At 46.0% G+C, this 23,051-nt stretch overlaps 2 protein-coding genes across 2 annotated transcripts in view; one reads left to right on the plus strand and one right to left on the minus strand.

Moving 5' to 3' along the window:
• On the plus strand, window positions 1–22,942 carry LOC134212497 (dynein axonemal assembly factor 1 homolog). The gene is made up of 10 exons (XM_062690431.1): window positions 1–125; window positions 189–280; window positions 355–494; window positions 553–640; window positions 19,534–19,676; window positions 19,739–19,837; window positions 19,905–19,969; window positions 20,028–20,113; window positions 20,177–20,220; window positions 20,281–22,942. Exons 1-10 carry the CDS (start codon window positions 85–87, stop codon window positions 22,852–22,854), a joined length of 3,372 nt encoding a protein of 1,123 aa, XP_062546415.1. The 5' UTR covers window positions 1–84; the 3' UTR covers window positions 22,855–22,942.
• Window positions 22,845–23,051, minus strand: part of LOC134212498 (cytosolic 10-formyltetrahydrofolate dehydrogenase) — a 14,417-nt gene continuing 14,210 nt past the window's right edge. Inside the window, exon 3 of the mRNA XM_062690432.1 lies at window positions 22,845–23,035. Coding sequence (XP_062546416.1) covers window positions 22,980–23,035 — 56 coding nt within the window. The 3' untranslated portion in view covers window positions 22,845–22,979. The remainder of the gene's footprint in view (window positions 23,036–23,051) is intronic.

Consider the following 23,051-nt stretch of genomic DNA (forward strand, 5'->3'; position numbering starts at 1 on the left):
GCAGGTTGTTATTTTCACTCTGAATGGCACAAAACCCCAGTGGCTGCTCCCTAACAGTTGATTTCCGTGCCAAAACACCCGAAAATGGTTCGCGAGAGTATGGAAGATACGTTTGGACCAAAAAAGTAAACCAACTCCATTGGAAAGCATAACTGGTTCAAACTGTTGAGTAATGGTTTTCTTTGTAGGATGACCAAAAAGTCCATCGTGGATTCGTGCAAGAAGAACAAACTCTACATTACACCGCACCTTAACGACATCCTATATCTGAACTACTCAGGTGAGAATGAAAAATCGATTTATTGCGTTTTTATTTGAAGCGATGTTTTATTCTCTTTGAAATGATTCTTCAAGGGTACAACGCTATTGAATCCCTGGAGGAATATGTTGGATTGAAGTGCCTGTGGCTAGAGTGCAATGCCATATCGGAGATCAAAGGATTGGAATACCAAACGGAGCTTAAATGTTTGTATCTGCAAAATAATCTTATCTCGGTAGGGTAGCCTTAGTTGACTATGTTCCATAAATTACGAGTTGTATTTCAATGCGTAGAAAATCGAAAATCTGGATACTTGCAAACAGCTAGACACACTGAATTTGTCCCATAATCATATTAACAGAATCGAGAATTGTGGCTATGGTAAGTAACGTTATTTAAACAATTGTCTAATGTAAAATTCATGACCAATTTTGCCTATCCTATTTAATTCTACCACTTGATTGTAACTTTACAGATACGTATTTCGTTCAGAACAGTAAACCGTCTTTTGTATCTCGCACTGGACTCAGCAAAATATTTTTTTCATAGATACATTTGATGAAATATTGGGCCAAATTTGGTTCACCAGATATATGTGGTTAAATATTTTGGTTTTGTTTAAATATTACATCTTAAGTGGAGGGAATAAATTCTAGATAAGTACAGCTCAAAGCTTCGTAGGGGTATGTGGCTGGTCCTTTATCATTATCATTATATCGGTTATTTATGGATTCAGTAAAGAACACTCTCTGTGTAGCCGATTTCATGTTCCAATCAAATTGCGATTTCTTGCTAGATTTATTCAACTTCTGCAAACACTGTCTATCGCCAGGATTAGACAGTTCAAGCACATACAGATACTGTATTAAAATATAACAAAATTGAAAGATTTCAATTCAACGATTGTACAAAAATCTTTCAGAGTTGTATATGCCAAATTATTATACACTTGCTATCAGGTTCTTATGCAGAACTGTATTAAAATCTGCCATCCGCTGGTTGGTTCATCAACTTCAACGTCAGATAGTCGGCAGTGTTTTGTATTTGATTCGACTTGAGCATATTTATGACATGAAATGTTTTAAAAAAATATGAAAATGATTTAAAAGAGAACATGATCCGCGAATAGAACAATCGTATAAGTCAAGAATAATTTTTTTCTGAACGCAGGCAGGACGCCATTCCAGAAAAGATTCCCATCAGAACCCCAGAAACACAATCCCAGAAGAATTACTATCGGAATCTCGAAAAGATTCCGATTGGAGTCCCGAGAAAGATCAATTCCGCTAGGATTCCCATCGAGATCTCGCAGGAATTTCCTTAGAAATCATGCAAGTTTTTTTTTTCGGAATCCCGGAAGAATTCCTATCGGAAGGACTCTCATCGGAATCCCGAAAGGATTCCCATCAGAATCCCGAAAGAATTTCCATTGGAATCACGGGAGAATTTCCTTCTGAAGTTTTCAAATTGGAATCCCAGAAGGATTTCCATCTGAATTCCAGAAGGATTCCCATCAAAATTTCAGAAGGATTCCCACTGGAATCCCAGAAGGATTCGCATCATAATTTCAGAAGAAATCCCATCGAAATCCCGGAAGGATTCCAATCGGAATCCCGGAAAGATTTCCATCAGAATCCCGGAAGGATTCCCATCAGCATACCTGAAGGATTTTTAATCGGAATCTCGGAAGGATTTTCGATCGGAAACTCGGAGGGATGTCCATCGAAATCCCAGAAGAGAAATCGGAGGGATTTCCATCGGACTACCGGAAAGATTCTTATCGGAATCCCAGAAAGATTTCCATCGGAATCCCGAAAGGATTTCCATCGGAATCGGAAGAATTTCCACTGGAATCCCGAAAGTTTTCAAATCGGAATCCCAGAAGAATTTCCAATATTCCCATCGAAGTTTTAGAAGGATTCCCATTCCTGGGAGGATTTCTATCGGAATCCCGGGAGCATTTCTATCGGAATCATGGGAGGATTCCCATCGGAATCCCAAAAGTATTCCCGTCGAAATCTCAGAAGGATTCTTATCGAAATCCCAAAAGGATTCCCATCGGAATCCCGGAATGATTCGCACCGAAATCCCGGAAAGATTCCCATCGGAATTCCGGAAGGATTCCCATCAGAATCCCAGAAGGATTCCCATAGGAATCCCGGAAGGATTTTCCATCGGAGTCCCGGAGGGATGTCCATCGAAATCCGAAGAGATTTTCATTGGATTCCCGGAAGGATTCCTATCGGAATCTCGGAGGGATTTCCATCGGAATCTTGGAAGGATTCTTATCGGAATTCCTGAAGGATTCCCATCGGGGTCTCCAGGAGCCTTGAGAGCAAAGGCGTAGGATTGCCAATCCGGAGATGGCAAGTTCGATTCTCGATCCTGCCTAGGATGTTTTCGGGTTGGAAACTTTCTCGACACCCTGGGCATAGTGTATCCATTGTACTTGCCCCACAAGATACATACTCATGCAATGGCGGGCATAGAAAAGCTTTCAATCTATAAATGAGGAAATGCTAATAGAATACTAAGTTGAAACGCCGGCCAAATTTAAGTTGGAATGTAGAGCCATTTAAGAAGAAGAAGTCCCATCGGAATTCTCATTGGAATCCCGGCAGGACTTTCATCCGAATCCGGGGACGATTCCCATCAAAATTCGACGAAGTTTCTCATCGAAAAAATAGGAACATTCCCATCGAAATCCTGAGAGGATTTCCTTTGAAATCCCGGGAGGATTCCCATCGGAATCCCGGAAAGATTCCTATCAGAATCCTAGGAGAATCTCTATCGGAATCCCCGGAGGATTCACGTTGGAATCCCAGAAGGATTCTCATCAGAATCCAGGAAGGATTCCCATTGGAATCCCGGAAGAATTTCTATCGGAATCCCGGGAGGATTCCCGACGGAATCCCGGGAGGATTCCCGACGGAATCCCGGGAGGATTCCCGACGGAATCCCGGGAGGATTCCCCAAGGAATCCCGGGAGGATTCCCCAAGGAATCCCGGGAGGATTCCCCAAGGAATCCCGGGAGGATTCCCGACGGAATCCCGGGAGGATTCCCGACGGAATCCCCGGAGGATTCACATCGGAATCTCGGAAGGATTCCCATCGGAAAACCCGGGAGGATTCCCATCGGAATCCAGGAAAGATGGACATCGGAATTCCGGGATGATTTCTATCGGAATTCCGGGAGGATTCCCATCGGAATCTCCGGAGGATTCCCATCGGAATCTCGGAAGGATTCCCGTCGGAACGGGAGGATTCCCATCAGAATCCCGAGAGGATTCCCAGCGGAATCCCGGGAGGATTCCCATCGGAATCCCGGAAGGATTCCCATCGGAATCCCGGGAGGATTCCCATCGGAATCCCGGAGGATTCCCATCGGAATCCCGGAGGATTCCCATCGGAGTCAGGAGGATTCCACCGGAATCCCGGAAGAATTCCATCAGGAATCCCGGAGGATTCCCATCGAAATCGGAAGGATTCCCATCGGAATCCCGGAAGGATTCTCATCGGAATCCCGGGAGGATTCCCATCGGAATCCCGGGAGGATTCCCAGCGGAATCCCGGGAGGATTCCCATCGGAATCCCGGGAGAATTCCCATCGGAATCCCGGGAGGACTCCCATAGGAATCCCGAGAGGATTCCCATCGGAATATCGGGAGGATTCTCATCAGAATCCCGGGAGGATTCCCATCGGAATCCCGGGAGGATTCCCATCGGAATCCTGGAGGATTCCCATCGGAATCCTGGAGGATTCCATCGGAATCCCGGAGGATTCCCATCGGAATCCCGGAGGATTCCCATCAGTCACGGAAGGATTCCCATCGGAATCCCGGAAGGATTCCCATCGGAATCCCGGAAGGATTCCCATCGGAATCCCGGAAGGATTCCCATCGGAATCCCGGAAGGATTCCCATCGGAATCCCGGAGGATTCCCATCGGAATCCAGGAGGATTCCCAGCGGAATCAGGAGGATTCCCATCGGAATCCCGGAGGATTCCCAGCGGAATCCCGGGAGGATTCCCATCGGAATCCCGGAGGATTCCCATCGAAATCGCGGGAGAATTCCCATCGGAATCAGGAGGACTCCCATAGGAATCCCGAGAGGATTCCAATCCGAATATCGGGAGGATTCCCATCGGAATCCCGGGAGGATTCCCATCGGAATCTCGGAATTCACATTTCCATTGGTGTCCCGGGAGGATTCCCATCGGAATCCCGGAAGCATTCCTATCAGAGTCCTGGGAGGATTCCCATTGGAATCCCGGGAGGATTCCCATCGGAATCCCGGGAGGATTCCCATCGGAATCCTGGAATTCCCATTTCCATTGGTGTCCCGGGAGGATTCCCATCGGAATCCTGGAAGCATTCCTATCAGAGTCCTGGAAAGATTCCCATCCAAATCCCGGAAGGATTCCCATCGGAATTCCGGAAGGATTCCCATCGGAGGATTCCCATCGGAATCCCGGAGGATTCCATCGGAATATCGGAGGATTCTCATTAGAATCCCGGAGGATTCCCATCGGAATCCCGGAGGATTCCCATCGGAATCCCGGAGGATTCCATCGGAATCCCTGGAGGATTCCCTTCGGAATCCATGGAGGAGTCCCTTCGGAATACCAAGAGGATTCCCATCGGAATCCCTGCAGGATTCCCATCGGAATCCCTGCAGAATTCCCTTCGGAATCCCTGGAAGGATTTCTATCGGAATCCTGGAAGGATTCCCATCGGAATCAAAAGGATTCCCGTCGGAATCTCAGAAGGATTCTTATCGAAATCCCAAATGGATTCCCATCCCAGGAGGATTCCCATAGAAATTCCGGAAGGCTTCCCATCAGAATCCCAGAAGGATTCCCATAGGAATCCCAGAAGGATTCCCATAGGAATCCCGGAAGGATTTTCAATCGGAATCCCGGAGGGATGTCCATCGAAATCCCAAGAGACTTTCATTGGATTCCCGGAAGGATTCCTATCGGAATCTCGGAGGGATTTCCATCGGAATCTTGGAAGGATTCTTATCGTAATTCCGCAAGGATTCCCATCGGGGTCTCCAGGAGCCTTGCGAGCAAAGGCGTAGGATTGCCAATCCGGAGATGGCGAGTTCGATTCTCGGTCCAGTCTAGGATGTTTTCGGGTTGGAAACTTTCTCGACACCCTGGGCATAGTGTATCCATTGTACTTGCCACACAAAATACATACTCATGCAATGGCGGGCGTAGAAAAGCTTTCAATCTATAACTGAGGAAATGCTAATAGAATACTAAGTTGAAACGCCGGCCTAATATAAGTTGGAATGTAGAGCCATTGAAGAAGAAGAAGTCCCATCGGAATTCTCATTGGAATCCCGGCAGGACTTTCATCCGAATCCGGGGGCGATTCCCATCAAAATTCGACGACGATTCTCATCGAAAAAATAGGAAGATTCCCATCGAAATCCTGAGAGGATTTCCTTTGAAATCCCGGGAGGATTCCCATCGGAATCCCGGAAAGATTCCTATCAGAATCCTAGGAGAATCTCTATCGGAATCCCCGGAGGATTCACATTGGAATCCCAGAAGGATTCTCATCGGAATCCCGGGAGGATTCCCATCGGAATCCCGGGAGGATTCTCATCAGAATCCAGGAAGGATTCCCATTGGAATCACGGAAGAAATTCTATCGGAATCCCGGGAGGATTCCCCACGGAATCCCGGGAGGATTCCCGACGGAATCCCCGGAGGAGTCACATCGGAATCCCGGAAGGATTCGCTGTGGAAGACCTGGGAGGATTCCCATCGGAATCCAGGGATGGTTTCTGTCGGAATTCCGGGATGATTTCCATCGGAATCTCCGGAGGATTCACATCGGAATCTCGGAAGGATTCCCATCGGAACGGGAGGATTCCCATCAGAATCCCGGGAGGATTCCCATCGGAATCCCGGGAGGATTCCCATCGGAATCCCGGGAGGATTCCCATCGGAATCCCGGGAGGATTCCCATCGGAATCCCGGGAGGATTCCCATCGGAATCCCGGGAGGATTCCCATCGGAATCCCGGGAGGATTCTCATCGGAATCCCGGGAGGATTCCCATCGGAATCCCGGGAGAATTCCCATCGGAATCAGGAGGATTCCCAGCGGAATCCCGGGAGGATTCCCTATCGGAATCCCGGGAGAATTCCCGTCGGAATCCCGGGAGGTCGCCCTTAGTAAGCCCGAGAGGATTCCCATCGGAATATCTGGAGGATTCTTTTCAGAATCCCGGGAGGATTCTTTTCAGAATCCCGGGAGGATTCTTTTCAGAATCCCGGGAGGATTCCCAACGGAATCCGGGAGGATTCCCCTCGGAATCCCGGGAGGATTCCCCTCGGAATCCCGGAGGATTCCCATCGGAATCCCGGAGGATTCCCATCGGAATCCCGGAGGATTCCCATCGGAATCCAGGAGGATTCCCATCGGAATCCCGGAGGATTCCCATCGGAATCAGGAGGATTCCCATCGGAATCCCGGAGGATTCCCATCGGAATCAGGAGGATTCCCATCGGAATCCCGGAGGATTCCCATCGGAATCCAGGAGGATTCCCATCGGAATCCCGGGAGGATTCCCATCGGAATCAGGAGGATTCCCATCGGAATCCCGGAGGATTCCCATCAGGTCCCGGAGGATTCCATCGGAATCCCGGAAGGATTCCCATCGGAACCCCGGAAGGATGCACATCGGACTCCAGGGAAGATGCCTATCGGAATGCCGGGAGGATTCCCAGCGGAATCCCGGGAGGATTCCCATCGGAATCCCGGGAGGATTCCCATCGGAATCCCTGGAGAATTCCCATCGGAATCAGGAGGACTCCCATAGGAATCGAGAGGATTCCCATCGGAATATCGGGAGGATTCTCATCAGAATCCCGGGAGGATTCCCATCGCAATCTCGGAATTCCCATTTCCATTGGTGTCCCAGGAGAATTCCCATGGGAATCCCGGAAGCATTCCTTTCAGAGTCCTGGGAGGATCTCTATCGGAATCAGGAGGATCCCCATCAGAATCGGAAGGATTCCCATCGGAATCCTGGAATTCCCATTTCCATTGGTGTCCCGGAGGATTCCTTGGAAATCCCGGCAGCATTCTTATCAGAGTCCTGGAAAGATTCCCATCCTAATCCCGGAAGGATTCCCATCGGAATTCCGGAAGGTTTCCCATCGGAGGATTCCCATCGGAATCCCGGAGGATTCCCATCGGAATCCCGGGAGGATTCCATCAGGAATCCCGGAGGATTCCATCGGAATCAGGAGGATTCCCATCGGAATCCCTGCAGGATTCCCATCGGAATCCCTGGAGGATTCCCTTCGGAATCCCTGGAGGATTCCCTTCGGAATCCCTGGAGGATTCCCTTCGGAATCCCTGGAGGATTCCCTTCGGAATCCCTGGAGGATTCCCTTCGGAATCCCTGGAGGATTCCCTTCGGAATCCCTGGAGGATTCCCTTCGGAATCCCTGGAGGATTCCCTTCGGAATCCCTGGAGGATTCCCTTCGGAATCAGGAGGATTCCATCGGAATCGGAAGGATTTCCATCGGAATCCCTGGAGGATTCCCATCGGAATCCAGGAGGATTCCCATCGGAGTCAGGAGGATTCCCATCGGAATCCCGGGAGGATTCCCATCGGAATCCCGGAAGGATTCCCATCGGAATCCCGGAAGGATTCCCATCGGAATCCCGGAAGGATTCCCATCGGAATCCTGGAGGATATTCATCGGAATCGGGAGGATTCCATCGGAATCAGGAGGATTCCCATCGGAATCCGGAGGATTCCCAGCGGAATCCCGGGAGGATTCCCAGCGGAATCCGGGAGGATTCCCAGCGGAATCCCCGGAGGATTCCCAGCGGAATCAGGAGGATTCCCAGCGGAATCCAGGAGGATTCCCATCGGAATCCCAGGAGAATTCCATCGGAATCCCGGGAGAATTCCCATCGAAATCCCGGAGGACTCCATCGGAATCCCGGAAGGATTCCCATCGGAATCGGAAGGATTCTCATCGGAATCCCGGAGGATTCCCATCGGAATCCCGGAGGATTCCATCGGAATCCCGGAGGATTCCCATCGGAATCAGGAGGATTCCATCGGAATCCAGGAGGATTCCCAGCGGAATCAGGAGGATTCCCATCGGAATCAGGAGAATTCCCATCGGAATCCCGGAGGACTCCCATAGGAATCCCGAGAGGATTCCCATCGGAATATCAGGAGGATTCCCATCGGAATATCAGGAGGATTCTCATCAGAATCCCGGAGGATTCCATCGCAATCTCGGAATTCCCATTTCCATTGGTGTCCCAGGAGAATTCCATGGGAATCACGGAAGCATTCCTTTCAGAGTCCTGGGAGGATCTCTATCGGAATCCCGGGAGGATCCCCATCAGAATCCCGGAAGGATTCCCATCGGAATCTCGGAATTCCCATTTCCATTGGTGTCCCGGGAGGATTCCCATGGAAATCCCGGAAGCATTCTTATCAGAGTCCTGGAAAGATTCCCATCCTAATCCCGGAAGGATTCCCATCGGAATTCCGGAAGGTTTCCCATCGTAGGATTCCCATCGGAACCCCGGTAGGATTCCCATCGGAATCTCGGAATTCTCATTTCCATTGGTGTCCCGGGAGGATTCTCATCGGAATCCCGGAAACATTCCTATCAGAGTCCTGGAAGGATTCCCATCCTAATCCCGGAAGGATTCCAATCGGAATTCCGGAAGGTTTCCCATCGGAGGATTCCCATCGGAATCCCGGGAGGATTCCCATCGGAATATCGGGAGGATTCTCATTAGAATCCCGGGAGGATTCCCATCGGAATCCCGGGAGGATTCCCATCGGAATCCCGGGAGGATTCCCATCGGAATCCCGGGAGGATTCCCATCGGAATCCCGGGAGGATTCCCATCGGAATCCCGGGAGGATTCCCATCGGAATCCCGGGAGGATTCCCATCGGAATCCCTGGAGGATTCCCATCGGAATCCCTGGAGGATTCCCATCGAAATCCCGGAAGGATTTCTATCGGAATCCTAAAAGGATTCCCATCGGAATCCCAAGAGGATTCCCGTCGGAATCTCAGAAGGATTCTTATCGAAATCCCAAAAGGATTCCCATCCCAGGAGGATTCCCATAGAAATTCCGGAAGGCTTCCCATCAGAATCCCAGAAGGATTCCCATAGGAATCCCAGAAGGATTCCCATAGGAATCCCGGAAGGATTTTTAATCGGAATCCCGGAGGGATGTCCATCGAAATCTCAAGAAATTTTCATTGGATTCCCGGAAGGATTCCTATCGGAATCTCGGAGGGATTTCCATCGGAATCTTGGAAGGATTCTTATCGGAATTCCTGAAGGATTCCCATCAGGGTCTCCAGGAGCCTTGAGAGCAAAGGCGTAGGATTGCCAATCCGGAGATGGCAAGTTCGATTCTCGATTCTGCCTAGGATGTTTCGGGTTGGAAACTTTCTCGACACCCTGGACACAATGTATTCATTTTACTTGCCACACAAGGTACATACTCATTAGATCTGTTCAAATTTCGAAAAGTTTCTTTAAATCTACCGGTCAACTGGTATTCACATGAAAATTTCAGCTCATTCGGTTAAAATTTAGGTGTGCTTCAAATCGATTTAGTGTTTTTGACATGTTTTCGCTCTTGAAAAAATCATAAGTCAGAGTAGGATGATTGAAATGCTTTGCAACAACCTCTAAATTAAAGCTATGCCCTTCCTCGACCACTTTCTAGAACATTGTTTAACAATTGGAGGAGATTTTGTATGTGTTTCAACTGATTTCCTCCATCAAGATTCCAATAAATCGATATTTTTCGTTGAATTTTTGCTTATACAATCTACATCCAGATTTATTTTTGGGCCAAGTTACTAGGGAAGTTGCAGTCTCACATTCGCTTTAGCTCAGTCATGTATAAAATCTCATTTAGTTACCAAGAAAAAATGTTAAAATTAATTAGTCGATTCATAGTTTAATTTGCTCCATTGGCTGGCATACCACAAAGACACGAACGAGGGCAAACTTTTTTCTACAAGTTGCCATTGCTTTTCAATGATCATCATCAATTAATTTGCACTTGAGAAAATGCAATCATTGTTGCCTTGGTAGAATGTAGTTCTAAGACCGCATCTTACATCAACGCCTAGTATGTCTGGTTCAGGCGGTAGGGTGCTCGGCTGACAATCAAAATGTTCGGATATTGACTCGCGCGAATAGAACTAATTTTTTTGCAATTTGCTTAATTGGGGGGACATTTTTACGTGGCACATTATAATTTGTGCAAGTTGTGACAAAACTGTTACCGAATGTAATTGAGCAATTTGGTGATGTGCAATGTGTCCATTATGGAATATGGAATATTGAGACTTATGCTATAATGTACCTAATGTTATATTCATAAAATGAATTAGGACACAAGATCCACTATCTGTATTTCCATTTAGTTCAGAACAGCATAGTGTAATTAATGTTTAGCAACACAGTGTAAAATCTTAGTATGCCTGGCAACAGATTCCGAGTTGTCATTAAACATTTTCAAGGAAAATGGAGGTTTCTAAAAGTGTCCAAGTGCCTGGCGTTGGTTTGGTTAATAACAACCTCAACAGGATCGGGCTACCTACAACAAAAAGCGTACTACAAGTGTTTTTTTATTATCTGCGTAAAGAGAAGACAAGCGTCGCACAAAAATGAAAAATGAAATGCCGAAAATATTCAAACTCAGCGTCCGTGGCATATCGGAGAGAAAGTAAAAAGACTTTATGCAGACTGGAGAAAATACAAAATGAATTATAAAAGAAAGGGAAAATGTTTCGACAAATTGCGCCAAAGGTGGGAACAAAAAATAAAAATGTTTTCTGTATTAGTAACCGAACTTGTCAAACGTTGGTACAACCGAAGGCGGCCTGTGAAAAGGATAGCTGAACGCAATGATTTTCGTAAGATATATAAATATAGTGAAATCTTGTTTACAAACCTTTAATTGTATTACGTGTAACGTTTATAGTAAATCCAGTAAAATATGAATCAGATGATGACGCGAAAGTTGAAGATGTATCGGGCGATGAATTCGTGGCACCACGTCCCAAGAAGATGAAATTATTTCCATGGAGCGATGGAACAATGTCAGTTCTAGACAGAACTATGGTGTCCGATAGTGCAGCAGCAGCTCTCCTGACAGCTAGTGTAAATGACCTAGGCCTTGATACCGATCGTTTCTCCACCAGTCACTCCTCAGTTCGCAGACATCGTGTTGTGGTAATTATTATGTTTGTTAAACATATTGAAAGCAAGTTGTTAATATAAACCGTTGTAGAGCCGCAAGACCGTACATAACACACAAAAGGAAAAATTTGTTTCAGGCGATGCCTTAGTAGTACACATTGATACTAAACAGTTATTAAAGGGTCCTAGCGAGAAACCAGAAGAACGACTGGCCATTACAGTCTCAGGTAACGGAAATGAACAGCTCCTTGGGATTCCAAGCATTGAAAGTGGTTCAGGGAAGAATATTGCGGATAGTGTTTTGACGAACTTGAAAAATGGAATATAACAGCTGATATAAAAGCAATAGCTTATGACACAAGTGCATCAAACTCAGGAGTTCATAATGGTGCAGTTGTTCTTCTAGAGAAAAAACTAAATCGCAATTTACTCCATTTTCCATGCCGCCACCACATCCACGAACTTATTCTGGAGTCTGCATTTAAAACAGCAATGAATGAAAAATCAACTGGTCCGGAGGTCAATTTGTTTAAAAATTTCAAAATCCTGGAGAAGTATTGATAATAGTGAATATGAAGCAGCCGACTGTTTTTCTCAGATAATGAAAAATAATTTTCCACGAGAAAGCTGCTCGTCTGCTAGATATAGTATATTCACGCGCGGATTATAAAGAATTACTGCTGCTTGTACTCTTGCTGTTGGGCGTTGACGAGTACCAAGGTGTGAAGATCAAAAGTAAAGCCTCCCGGTAAGCTAATAACTTGTTTTTAGAAAACTTAAATTTTAATACTGATCTAATGTGCTATTGTAGGAGCAATGCACCGTGCCCGGTGGATGGCTAGAGCAATTTACAGTTTGAAGATTTATTTGTATAGAGGACAATTCGCGCTTAAAGCAGAAGAGCAGAGGGGCTTGGAGAGAATGTGCCAGTTTATTATTAAAATATATTTACACGGTTGGTATTCGGCACATTTTGCAATCATCGCCCCAAGGAACGACTTTATGCTGTTGAATTCACTAGAAAAGTATAAAGAAATTGACAAGGAAATAGCATCGGCCGCCGAGTCAAAGCTGCTGCGTCATTTGGATTATCTTAATGAACAAAACGTATGCTTCGCATTTTTCGACAATGAAGTTCCGAACGACGTTAAGCGAAAAATGATCAAGAACCTTTCACGCAACACTATACCCGACCGGACAAAAACAATTTGTGGAGATTTGTCAGACTATGTCAGCCAGAAGTCTAAAATATTCTTTGAAGTGCTGGGTATTCCCTTAGATACACTATTGAGGCAGGATCCATCCGAATGGGCAACCGAGGAAAGTTTCATTGAAGCGAGGAATATGTGTTCCACATTAGCAGTCGTCAATGATTCCGCGGAACGAGCAGTTGCATTAGGACAAAAATTTAAAGATTTTGCCACGAAGAACGAAGCGCAGAAGCAAGCGGTATTATCAAACGTGTTTAACAACCGTAAAAAGATCCCAAAGCTGTCTAAAAAGGCCATTATTGATCAGATGAGAAACGTTTAGGCATTGTATATTTTATTATTATTTTTTGTTTATTTCAACTTTTGTTCGCTCTCTTATTTTAAGTTATAGTTTTTTGATGTTGAATTTTATGTTCTATTTAATTTGTTAACTAATACCTACGATTTTTCTCTTTGTTGAGTACATGTTCTACTGTGATTATTTAAAATACCAAATAATAGTTGTTAATTATCAAAAAATAAACAAGGGCTAAACAATAAAATAAGGGATTTGTTTCATTTAACTTATTAAGCAACAACTCTGAAACGCTTGAATTCCATAAAGAAATATTCGAAACAACGAGGTTTAAGAAATTTTGGATCGGAAATTTGAAAATCCCGCTAATTCAAATATAATGGCGCTCAGAATCCATGGAAAAATTGAGGGTTCTTTAGGTTGAGCTTCTATAGTTTTAAATACACCTAACAAATTACCGTTACCAATGCTGATTACGAGCTACTGTATAGATAGTGTGTTGCGAAAGTGTGTTACGTATAACCTCCCATATATTAAATACTAGCAGACCTGACGAACTTCATTTCGCCTTAAATTGATTTATTCTCTGCTTAGTTCTCGAGTTATGCAGAAATTTCTGTTTAATTTGTATGGGAGCCTCCGTTTCCAAAGGAGGAAGGGGTCTCGGGCCATCTTAAGAACCTTCCCCGGCCCCGAAAACCAATGTTCCAGTTGCGGGATGCGATTCTAATAGATATAATATACAAAGAGAATGCTTTTACTAGAGGAATCATATATTGCTCCAGAATAGACCAGGCAGATGCGAGATGAATAAATATATCCAACTAACTTCGAACATACGCTTTCTTAAAAATTATATAAAGCTGAAGGTATTCTTTACGAGTTTTTGCATTTTGCGGTAACGACAGATGCACATCACCAAATTGCTCAATTACATTCGGTATCAGTTTTGTCACAACTTGCACAAATTATAATGTGCCACGTAAAAATGTCCCCCCAATTAAGCAAACGGCAAAAAATAGTTCTATTCGCGCGAGTCAATATCCGAACATTTTGATTGTCAGTCGAGCACCCTACCGCCCGAACCAAACACGCTAGGTGTTGATGTAAGACGCTGTCATAGAACTACATTCTACCAAGGCAACAATGATTGCATTTTCTCAAGTGCAAATTAATTGATGATGATCATTGAAAAGCAATGGCAACTTGTTGAAAAAAAAAGTTTGCCCTCGTTCGTGTCTTTGTGGTATGCCAGCCAATGGAGCAAATTAAACTATGAATCGACTAATTAATTTTAAACATTTTTTTCTTGGTAACTAAATGAGATTTTATACATGACTGAGCTAAAGCGAATGTGAGACTGCAACTTCCTAGTAACTTGGCCCAAAAATAAATCTGGATGTAGATTGTATAAGCAAAAATTCAACGAAAAATATCGATTTATTGGAATCTTGATGGAGGAAATCAGTTGAAACACATACAAAATCTCCTCCAATTGTTAAACAATGTTCTAGAAAGTGGTCGAGGAAGGCATAGCTTTAATTTAGAGGTTGTTGCAAAGCATTTCAATCATCCTACTCTGAGTTATGATTTTTCAAGAGCGAAAACATGTCAAAAACACTAGATTGATTTGAAGCACACCTAAATTTTAACCGAATGAGCTTAAATTTTCACCAGAGGTCTATCTTACCATAATAACTGTGAATACCAGTTGACTTTAAGAAACTTTTTGAGATTTGAACAGATCTAATACTCATGCAATGGCGGGCATAGAAAAGCTTTCAATCTATAACTGAGGAAATGCTAATAGAATACTAAGTTGAAACGCCGGCCAAATTTAAGTTGGAATGTAGAGCCATTTAAGAAGAAGAAGTCCCATCGGAATTCTCATTGGAATCCCGGCAGGACTTTCATCCGAATCCGGGGACGATTCCCATCAAAATTCGACGAAGATTCTCATCGAAAAAATAGGAACATTCCATCGAAATCCTGAGAGGATTGCCTTTGAAATCCCGGGAGGATTTCCAGCGGAATCCCGGAAAGATTCCTATCAGAATCCTAGGAGAATCTCTATCGGAATCCCCGGAGGATTCACATTGGAATCCCAGAAGGATTCTCATCGGAATCCCGGAGGATTCATATCAGGAAAACCCGGGAGGATTCTCATCAGAATCCAGGAAGGATTCCCATTGGAATCCCGGAAGAATTTCTATCGGAATCCCGGGAGGATTCCCGACGGAATCCCGGGAGGATTCACATCGGAATCCCGGAAGGATTCCCATCGGAAAACCCGGGAGGATTCCCATCGGAATCCAGGGATGATTTCTATCGGAATTCCGGGAGGATTTCCATCGGAATCTCCGGAGGATTCACATCGGAATCTCGGAAGGATTCCCATCGGAACGGGAGGATTCCCATCAGAATCCCGGGAGGATTCCCCTCGAAATCCAGGGAGGATTCTCCTCGGAATCCCGGGAGGATTCTCCTCGGAATCCCGGGAGGATTCTCCTCGGAATCCCCGGAGGATTCTCTTCGGAATCCGCGGAGGATTCTCCTCGGAATCCCGGGAAGATTCCCCTCGGAATTCCGGAAATATTCACCTCGGAACCCCGGGAAGACTCCCCTCGGAATCCAGGGAGGATTTCCCTCGGAATCACGGGAGGATTCCCTTCGGAATCCCCGGAGGATTCTCCTCGGAGTCCCGGGAAGATTCCCATCGGAATCTCGGGAGGATTCCCATCGAAATCCCGGGAGGATTCTCATCAGAATCCCGGGAGGATTCCCATCGGAATCCCGGGAGGATTCCCATCGGAATCCCGGGAGGATTCCCATCGGAATCCCGGGAGGATTCCCATCGGAATCCCGGGAGGATTCCCATCGGAATCCCGGGAGGATTCCCATCGGAATCCCGGGAGGATTCCCATCGGAATCCCGGGAGGATTCCCATCGGAATCCCGGGAGGATTCCCATCGGAATCCCGGGAGGATTCCCATCGGAATCCCGGGAGGATTCCCATCGGAATCCCGGGAGGATTCCCATCGGAATCCTGGGAGGATTCCCATCGGAATCAGGAGGATTCCCATCGGAATCCCGGAGGATTCCCATCGGAATCCCGGAGGATTCCCATCGGAATCCCGGAGGATTCCCATCGGAATCCCGGAGGATTCCCATCGGAATCAGGAGGATTCCCATCGGAATCCCGGAGGATTCCCATCGGAATCCCGGAGGATTCCCATCGGAATCCCGGGAGGATTCCCATCGGAATCAGGAGGATTCCCATCGGAATCCCGGAGGATTCCCATCGGAATCCCGGAGGATTCCCATCGGAATCAGGAGGATTCCCATCGGAATCCCGGAGGATTCCCATCGGAATCCCGGAGGATTCCATCGGAATCCCGGAGGATTCCCATCGGAATCCCGGAGGATTCCATCGGAATCCCGGAGGATTCCCATCGGAATCCCGGAGGATTCCCCTCGGAATCCCGGGAGGATTCCCCTTGGAATCACGGGAGGATTCCCCTCGGAATTCCAGGAGGATTCCCCTCGGAATCGGAAGGATTCCCATCGGAATCCCGGGAGGATTCCCATCGGAATCCCGGAAGGATTCTCATCGGAATCCCGGGAGGATTCCCATCGGAATCCCGGGAGGATTCCCATCGGAATCCCGGGAGGATTCCCATCGGAATCCCGGGAGGATTCCCCTCGGAATCCCGGGAGGATTCCCATCGGAATCCCGGGAGGATTCCCCTCGGAATCCCGGGAGGACTCCCATAGGAATATCGGGATGATTCTCATCAGAATCCCGGGAGGATTCCCATCGCAATCTCGGAATTCCCATTTCCATTGGTGTCCCAGGAGAATTCCCATGGGAATCCCGGAAGCATTCCTTTCAGAGTCCTGGGAGGATCTCTATCGGAATCCCGGGAGGATCCCCATCAGAATCCCGGAAGGATTCCCATCGGAATCCTGGAATTCACATTTCCATTGGTGTCCCGGGAGGATTCCCATGGAAATCCCGGAAGCATTCTTATCAGAGTCCTGGAAAGATTCCCATCCTAATCCCGGAAGGATTCCCATCGGAATTCCGGAAGGTTTCCCATCGGAGGATTCCCATCGGAATCCCGGGAGGATTCCCATCGGAATCCCGGGAGGATTCCCATCGGAATCCCGGGAGGATTCCCATCGGAATCCCGGGAGGATTCCCATCGGAATCCCGGGAGGATTCCCATCGGAATCCCGGGAGGATTCCCATCAGAATCCCGGGAGGATTCCCGGAATTCGGAATCCTGGGAGGATTCCCATCGGAATCCCGATTCCCATCGGAATCCCAGGAGGATTCCCATCGGAATCCCAGGAGGATTCCCATCGGAATCCCTGGAGGATTCCCATCGGAATCCCGGGAGGATTCCCATCGGAATCCCGGGAGGATTCCCATCGGAATCCCGGGAGGATTCCCATCGGAATCCCGGAAGGATTCCCATCGGAACCCCGGTAGGATTCCCATCGGAATCGGAGGATTCCCATCGGAATCCCGGAGGATTCCCATCGGAATCCCGGAGGATTCCCATCGGAATCCCGGAGGATTCCCATCGGAATCCTGGAGGATTCCCATCGGAATCCCGGGAGGATTCCCATCGGAATCCCGGAGGATTCCATCGGAATCCCGGAGGATTCCCATCGGAATCCCGGAGGATTCCCATCGGAATCCCGGAGGATTCCCATCGGAATCGGAAGGATTTCCATCGGAATCCCTGGAGGATTCCCATCGGAATCCCGGGAGGATTCCCATCGGAATCCCGGAGGATTCCCATCGGAATCGGAGAGGATTCCATCGGAATCCCGGAGGATTCCCATCGGAGTCAGGAGGATTCCATCGGAATCCCGGGAGGATTCCCATCGGAATCCCGGAAGGATTCCCATCGGAATCCCGGAAGGATTCCCATCGGAATACCGAGAGGATTCTCATCGGAATCCCGGGAGGATTCCCATAGGAATCAGGAGGATTCCCATCGGAATCCAGGAGGATTCCCAGCGGAATCCCGGAGGATTCCCAGCGGAATCCAGGAGGATTCCCATCGGAATCTTGAGAGAATTCCCATCGGAATCCCGGGAGGACTCCCATAGGAATCCCGAGAGGATTCCCATCGGAATATCGGGAGGATTCTCATCAGAATCCCGGGAGGATTCCCATCGCAATCTCGGAATTCCCATTTTCATTGGTGTCCCGGGAGAATTCCCATGGGAATCCCGGAAGCATTCCTATCAGAGTCCTGGGAGTATCTCTATCGGAATCCCGGGAGGATCCCCATCAGAATCGGAAGGATTCCCATCGGAATCCTGGAATTCCCATTTCCATTGGTGTCCCGGGAGGATTCCATGGAAATCCCGGAAGCATTCTTATCAGAGTCCTGGAAAGATTCCCATCCTAATCCCGAAAGGATTCCCATCGGAGTCCCGGAAGGATTCCCATCGGAATCCCGGAAGGATTCCCATCGGAATCCCGGAAGGATTCCCATCGGAATCCCGGAAGGATTCCCATCGGAATCCCGGAAGGATTCCCATCGGAATCCCGGAAGGATTCCCATCGGAATCCCGGAAGGATTCCCATCGGAATCCCGGAAGGATTCCCATCGGAATCCCGGAAGGATTCCCATCGGAATCCCGGAAGGATTCCCATCGGAATTCCGAAAGGATTCCCATTGGAATCCCGATAGAATTTTCATTCGCTTGTATAGCTGATGCGAAATTTATAACATGCTCTCGTTTCTGGAGTAAGGCAAAAGCATCAAACGGATGCTTATTTGCATTCGTCCGAGTGGTCTGTGGAACAGGTCAAACGATGTGAAGATATCCGGACAAGATGGATATTGTTATGCGAAACTATCAGTGAAAGCCAGCCGGATCTGTATAGCAGACAACTACTTAGAAGAATCGGCTGAATATGCTGGTAAAACGACAATTTTAAAATGAACGTTGTACCGAAGACTGTCGAAACCTTGGTCGAAACCCCCCAAACGTTTTCCAACTACGACTGGTAGATTTTTTTCGGGTCAACGTCAAACAAAGGTTCTACTTCTGTAAGGTCGTGGTCAAAACGGAGAAACAGCTGGCAAGGGATTTCGTTGTCTATGGCCAAGGTTTCGGTCAACTGCTGTACGGCACTGCATGGCAACCATTTTGTGGAGAGCTGAATAAACGTTGGATTCAAGAGATATTTGTTTTAATTGTAGTATATCCTTATTCGAAATTAGTCATTAAAGTATGCGTTAGTTAGGTATATCAAGATACCGTTGCTCCTATGCGAAATAGGACTCAGAATACGGTGGAACAAATCTTCAAAATTTTCTTATTCATCCTATTTTTGTATATTTGATTGGCTAGAGAATCGATTAAACGCCGAAAAGTTCTTTCCTGTACTTATACATGCTTTAGTGTTTCAATGACTATTAATATTGATACAGTGTTACAATTCGATTGCTTTTATCAACATTGCAATAACACTCTTAACACTCTATTAATTCATATTCCCCAAGATATTCTTCCGGTATTGAACACACTGAACGTGTCACACAACTATTTGAGGACCGCCGAACATTTGGATAATTTACGTTACTGTCACTTTGTATCCGTTTTGGATATCTCGCACAACCGCATCGAAGACCTCGCAATCGTCAAGGTACGCTCTATAAATAGATGATTTTATATTTGATACTGCTTATCACAATCACGAACTTTTAGATTTTGGGTGACATGAAAGAGCTACGCGTCCTCACTCTGACCGGAAATCCGGTTGTCAATGAAATACCTTCCTACAGAAAAACACTTATCTTGGAATGCGTGAGTATTTGCATATTCCGAGCGGTATGGTCACCTACTGAAATGCGTAAATTATTTGTACATTCAGAAAAATCTCACTTATCTGGACACTCGTCCTGTGACTGATCGCGATCGAGCTTGCGCCGAAGCATGGTTTGTTTCACATTTTTCAGATATTTCGTCAACATATAAGTGTTCGTTCATATTTCAGGAAACGAGGAGGATATGAGGAAGAGCGCAAAGAGCTACTCCGCTGGAAGAAGGAAGAACAAAAAAAGATCCGTCGAAGTATCAATGGTAAGCAGTCAGGAATGCATGGTTGATTAGTCAATGCATTTTTAATCAACTGACATTTTTCAGCAACCTTGAGGATGCGACATCGAGGTGATGGAGAGCCGGAATTGGTGGGTACGAAAGCTTTTGGTAGGATCACTTCAAACTAAAATTTTACATTTTCTTTGTAGTTAAAAACCAGCAGTGATGAGGAAGATGAAAATAAGCCCACAAAAGGTGGAAAAGATTTGAGTTCAATGCTTGAAATAAATCATGAGACTAATGAACAGGCTTGGGCTAAAGTCGAAAAGATGTTCTGTACTGTACCAAGCGAAACTGGGTCACCGGGAATTTTCCAACTATTTACTCCTAGAAGAGCTGGTGGAGCCGATGGCGAGGATGGTGATGAAGAATTTGAGATCAATGATCAAGAGGTAGTAGAAGAAGCTCGAACTAATGACGAACATAGCGGTTTTGTACCGACCAAAAAATTAATTGAAGAAATCTCATCGGATATTGATGAAACCAACGAAACGTCTTTTGAATTGAATACTGAAATCGCTCTCTCAGACAGTCAATTAGAGGTGACATCATTAATTGACAATTTGGTTGAAAATAGCTGCATTTCGACACCGAATGATAGACATAATAAGCCCTTGGATCAAAATTCTGAGGTGAATCTGGAACAGCTATCAGTGGCAGTTGAAAATCTTTTAATTGGATCTCCTTTGTCTCCACGAAGCAATGACATTGAACCTAAAACCATGATCGAAGAAATTCAATTATCGGATACAGAAGAAGAACAACACGGCGAAGTTGAGCCGATCTTAGAGCCCGTCAGTAAGAATATGGAAAAAGTAATTTCCACTGAAAAAGAAGATGATACTTTGAATGTACTAATCGAAACAAACGAAGGTATTTCAATTACAATGGAATCAAAAGATGGTGAGCTGATTAGTAAGATCGAATCTCGTCCACCATCGGTTGAATGCAAGAAATACAAAGTCGTATCTACAGAGGACTTTGATAACTCCGAATCTGAGCAAACCGACGTAACAAACGATGATCGTGAATATAAAAGCAGCAGCGTTTCTGTTACTTCCAGCACTGATTCGTCAGATAGTGAAGACATGTTTGACAAAATCATCCCAAATAAACATCCCAAGTTGTCCACAAATTACGCCGAAGATTCAACCACTTCCACAGACACCGAAGGCGAATCGAGCTCTGTTTCGAAGCTTCCAATTAACCTGGAGAAGGAAAAGTCAATTGCGGCATGTATTGATGAGTATAAAAAGTTCTTCAAAGCAGCAAAAGTATTGGAAAGCAGCCCGGAAGACGAATCCAGAACTAAAATTTCCCGACCTCAAACCGCCAAGTCTAAGCGAACCGACCCGATAGTCTACGAAGGTGTTCTGCGCAGCATGGAGAAGAACTCAAGCCGGGCAAAAATTGAAGAAGCAAGAGCAGAGGCACAAGAATCCAAAGAAAAGGTCATTGATCGTCTGATTGAGCAGCAGAACTCGGTTGATATGAATTTAGAGGTGCAGAAAATTTCGATCGGTGGGCAGGAGCATGATTTTAACGAATATAGACTCCAAGCTTTCAAAAAAGATCAGGAAAAGTTGCAGTGTTTGATCGACCGAGTTACTGCTCAGAAAGATTTGTATAACGAGCATATTGAGCAAATCCATGCTCAGCTAGCAAACATCATGGAGGACTATGATCAGATTGGAGTAAAGCTCAAGCAGGTTGATGATCTACTCGAGAACATTAAGGAAGAACCGAAAACTTTAGAATTGGCGGAATTGTCAAACACTTGCGAGGAAGATATTCCAGAAGAACTTGAGGAAGGGCTGTCGTCTGAACATGAAGAGGAACTAGTTGGAAACGAAAATGTCGCAGAGCTAATTGTCAAGAAAATGGTTGATCAACCGGAGGAAACACCCCTTGGAGAGTCAATGCCAAACTCGGATGACACTTCAGAATCGTCGTCTGCTGAAGAGGATTTGATGGATTTTATTAGACCAGATCATACTCTTTTGGAAATTTTGTCTTCTGCAAAGCCCATACCAATCCTAGATCCCGAGCTTGTTCCTAACATTGGGAATGATTTCCAATACGATCCAGTTTACCAAAAATTCATCGAGATTCAAGAAGAAATCGACAAACTCACTGAAGATGAGTTGTATGACATTGTTTCAGGGGCAACGGGGGAGTTTTCTGAAGCACCACACATTGAACAGTGCTTGAACAGCCAGGTTGATCAGTATTGGAAGCAGTATGAAGATATTGAAGATTTCCGGAAGAACATCAACTTGGACTCGCATCCCATCATCAAAAAGTTTCGTCAATTCATCCGTTGTCACTGTGAGAATATAAATGCTGACGAATCCAACAACGAGGTGATGATTGGTAACCTGGACAAGGTATGCCGAAAACTTGAAAGACGGCTTTCGAATCAACTATTTGACGAGTACTTGGAGTTTAGTCGGAAGGCGAGCATCGCCACGATCGGAGGCGAATCCAGTGCTAATGAAATCGAGCTGATTGAAGTCGATGAAGGCGCGCAAGATGCCGTGTCGGAGGTTGTGGAGAAGATATCAGCTTGGATTGAGCAAGAAGTGCAAGTAGAGCCCATTGAGCAACCTGAAGCATGCGATAATGGTCTAGTTCGCACAGCACAGGACATGGAAGATGTAGAATCTGAGCCTGTGGAAATATGCAACGAAACTGTTGAAACTGAATGTACGACTTTGATGTGAAATTATGACTATTTGTTGTTTATTTAACTAAGTAGCGTTTTAATGTAATAAATGCACGAGTTTCTTAAAGATACAATATCAAAACATGTTCTGCAGTGACGACCTATCCATAGGGATCTATGTCCTCAATACTCGATGGTCACACATTTGGTTTTGAGATATTCGTTTAATGCTTCTTTTCCTGTAATTGAACCAGA

Source organism: Armigeres subalbatus, chromosome 2 (assembly GCF_024139115.2).
Source record: "Armigeres subalbatus isolate Guangzhou_Male chromosome 2, GZ_Asu_2, whole genome shotgun sequence".
Lineage (NCBI taxonomy): Eukaryota > Metazoa > Arthropoda > Insecta > Diptera > Culicidae > Armigeres > Armigeres subalbatus.

Bases quoted from the DNA above. Each gene is read 5' to 3' on its own strand.
- LOC134212497 (XM_062690431.1), top strand. From the start codon at position 85: ATGGTTCGCGAGAGTATGGAAGATACGTTTGGACCAAAAAA. The intron at 19,677-19,738 runs GTACGCTCTATA...ACGAACTTTTAG, and splicing joins AAGACCTCGCAATCGTCAAG to ATTTTGGGTGACATGAAAGA. The intron at 20,221-20,280 runs GTGGGTACGAAA...TTTTCTTTGTAG, and splicing joins GTGATGGAGAGCCGGAATTG to TTAAAAACCAGCAGTGATGA.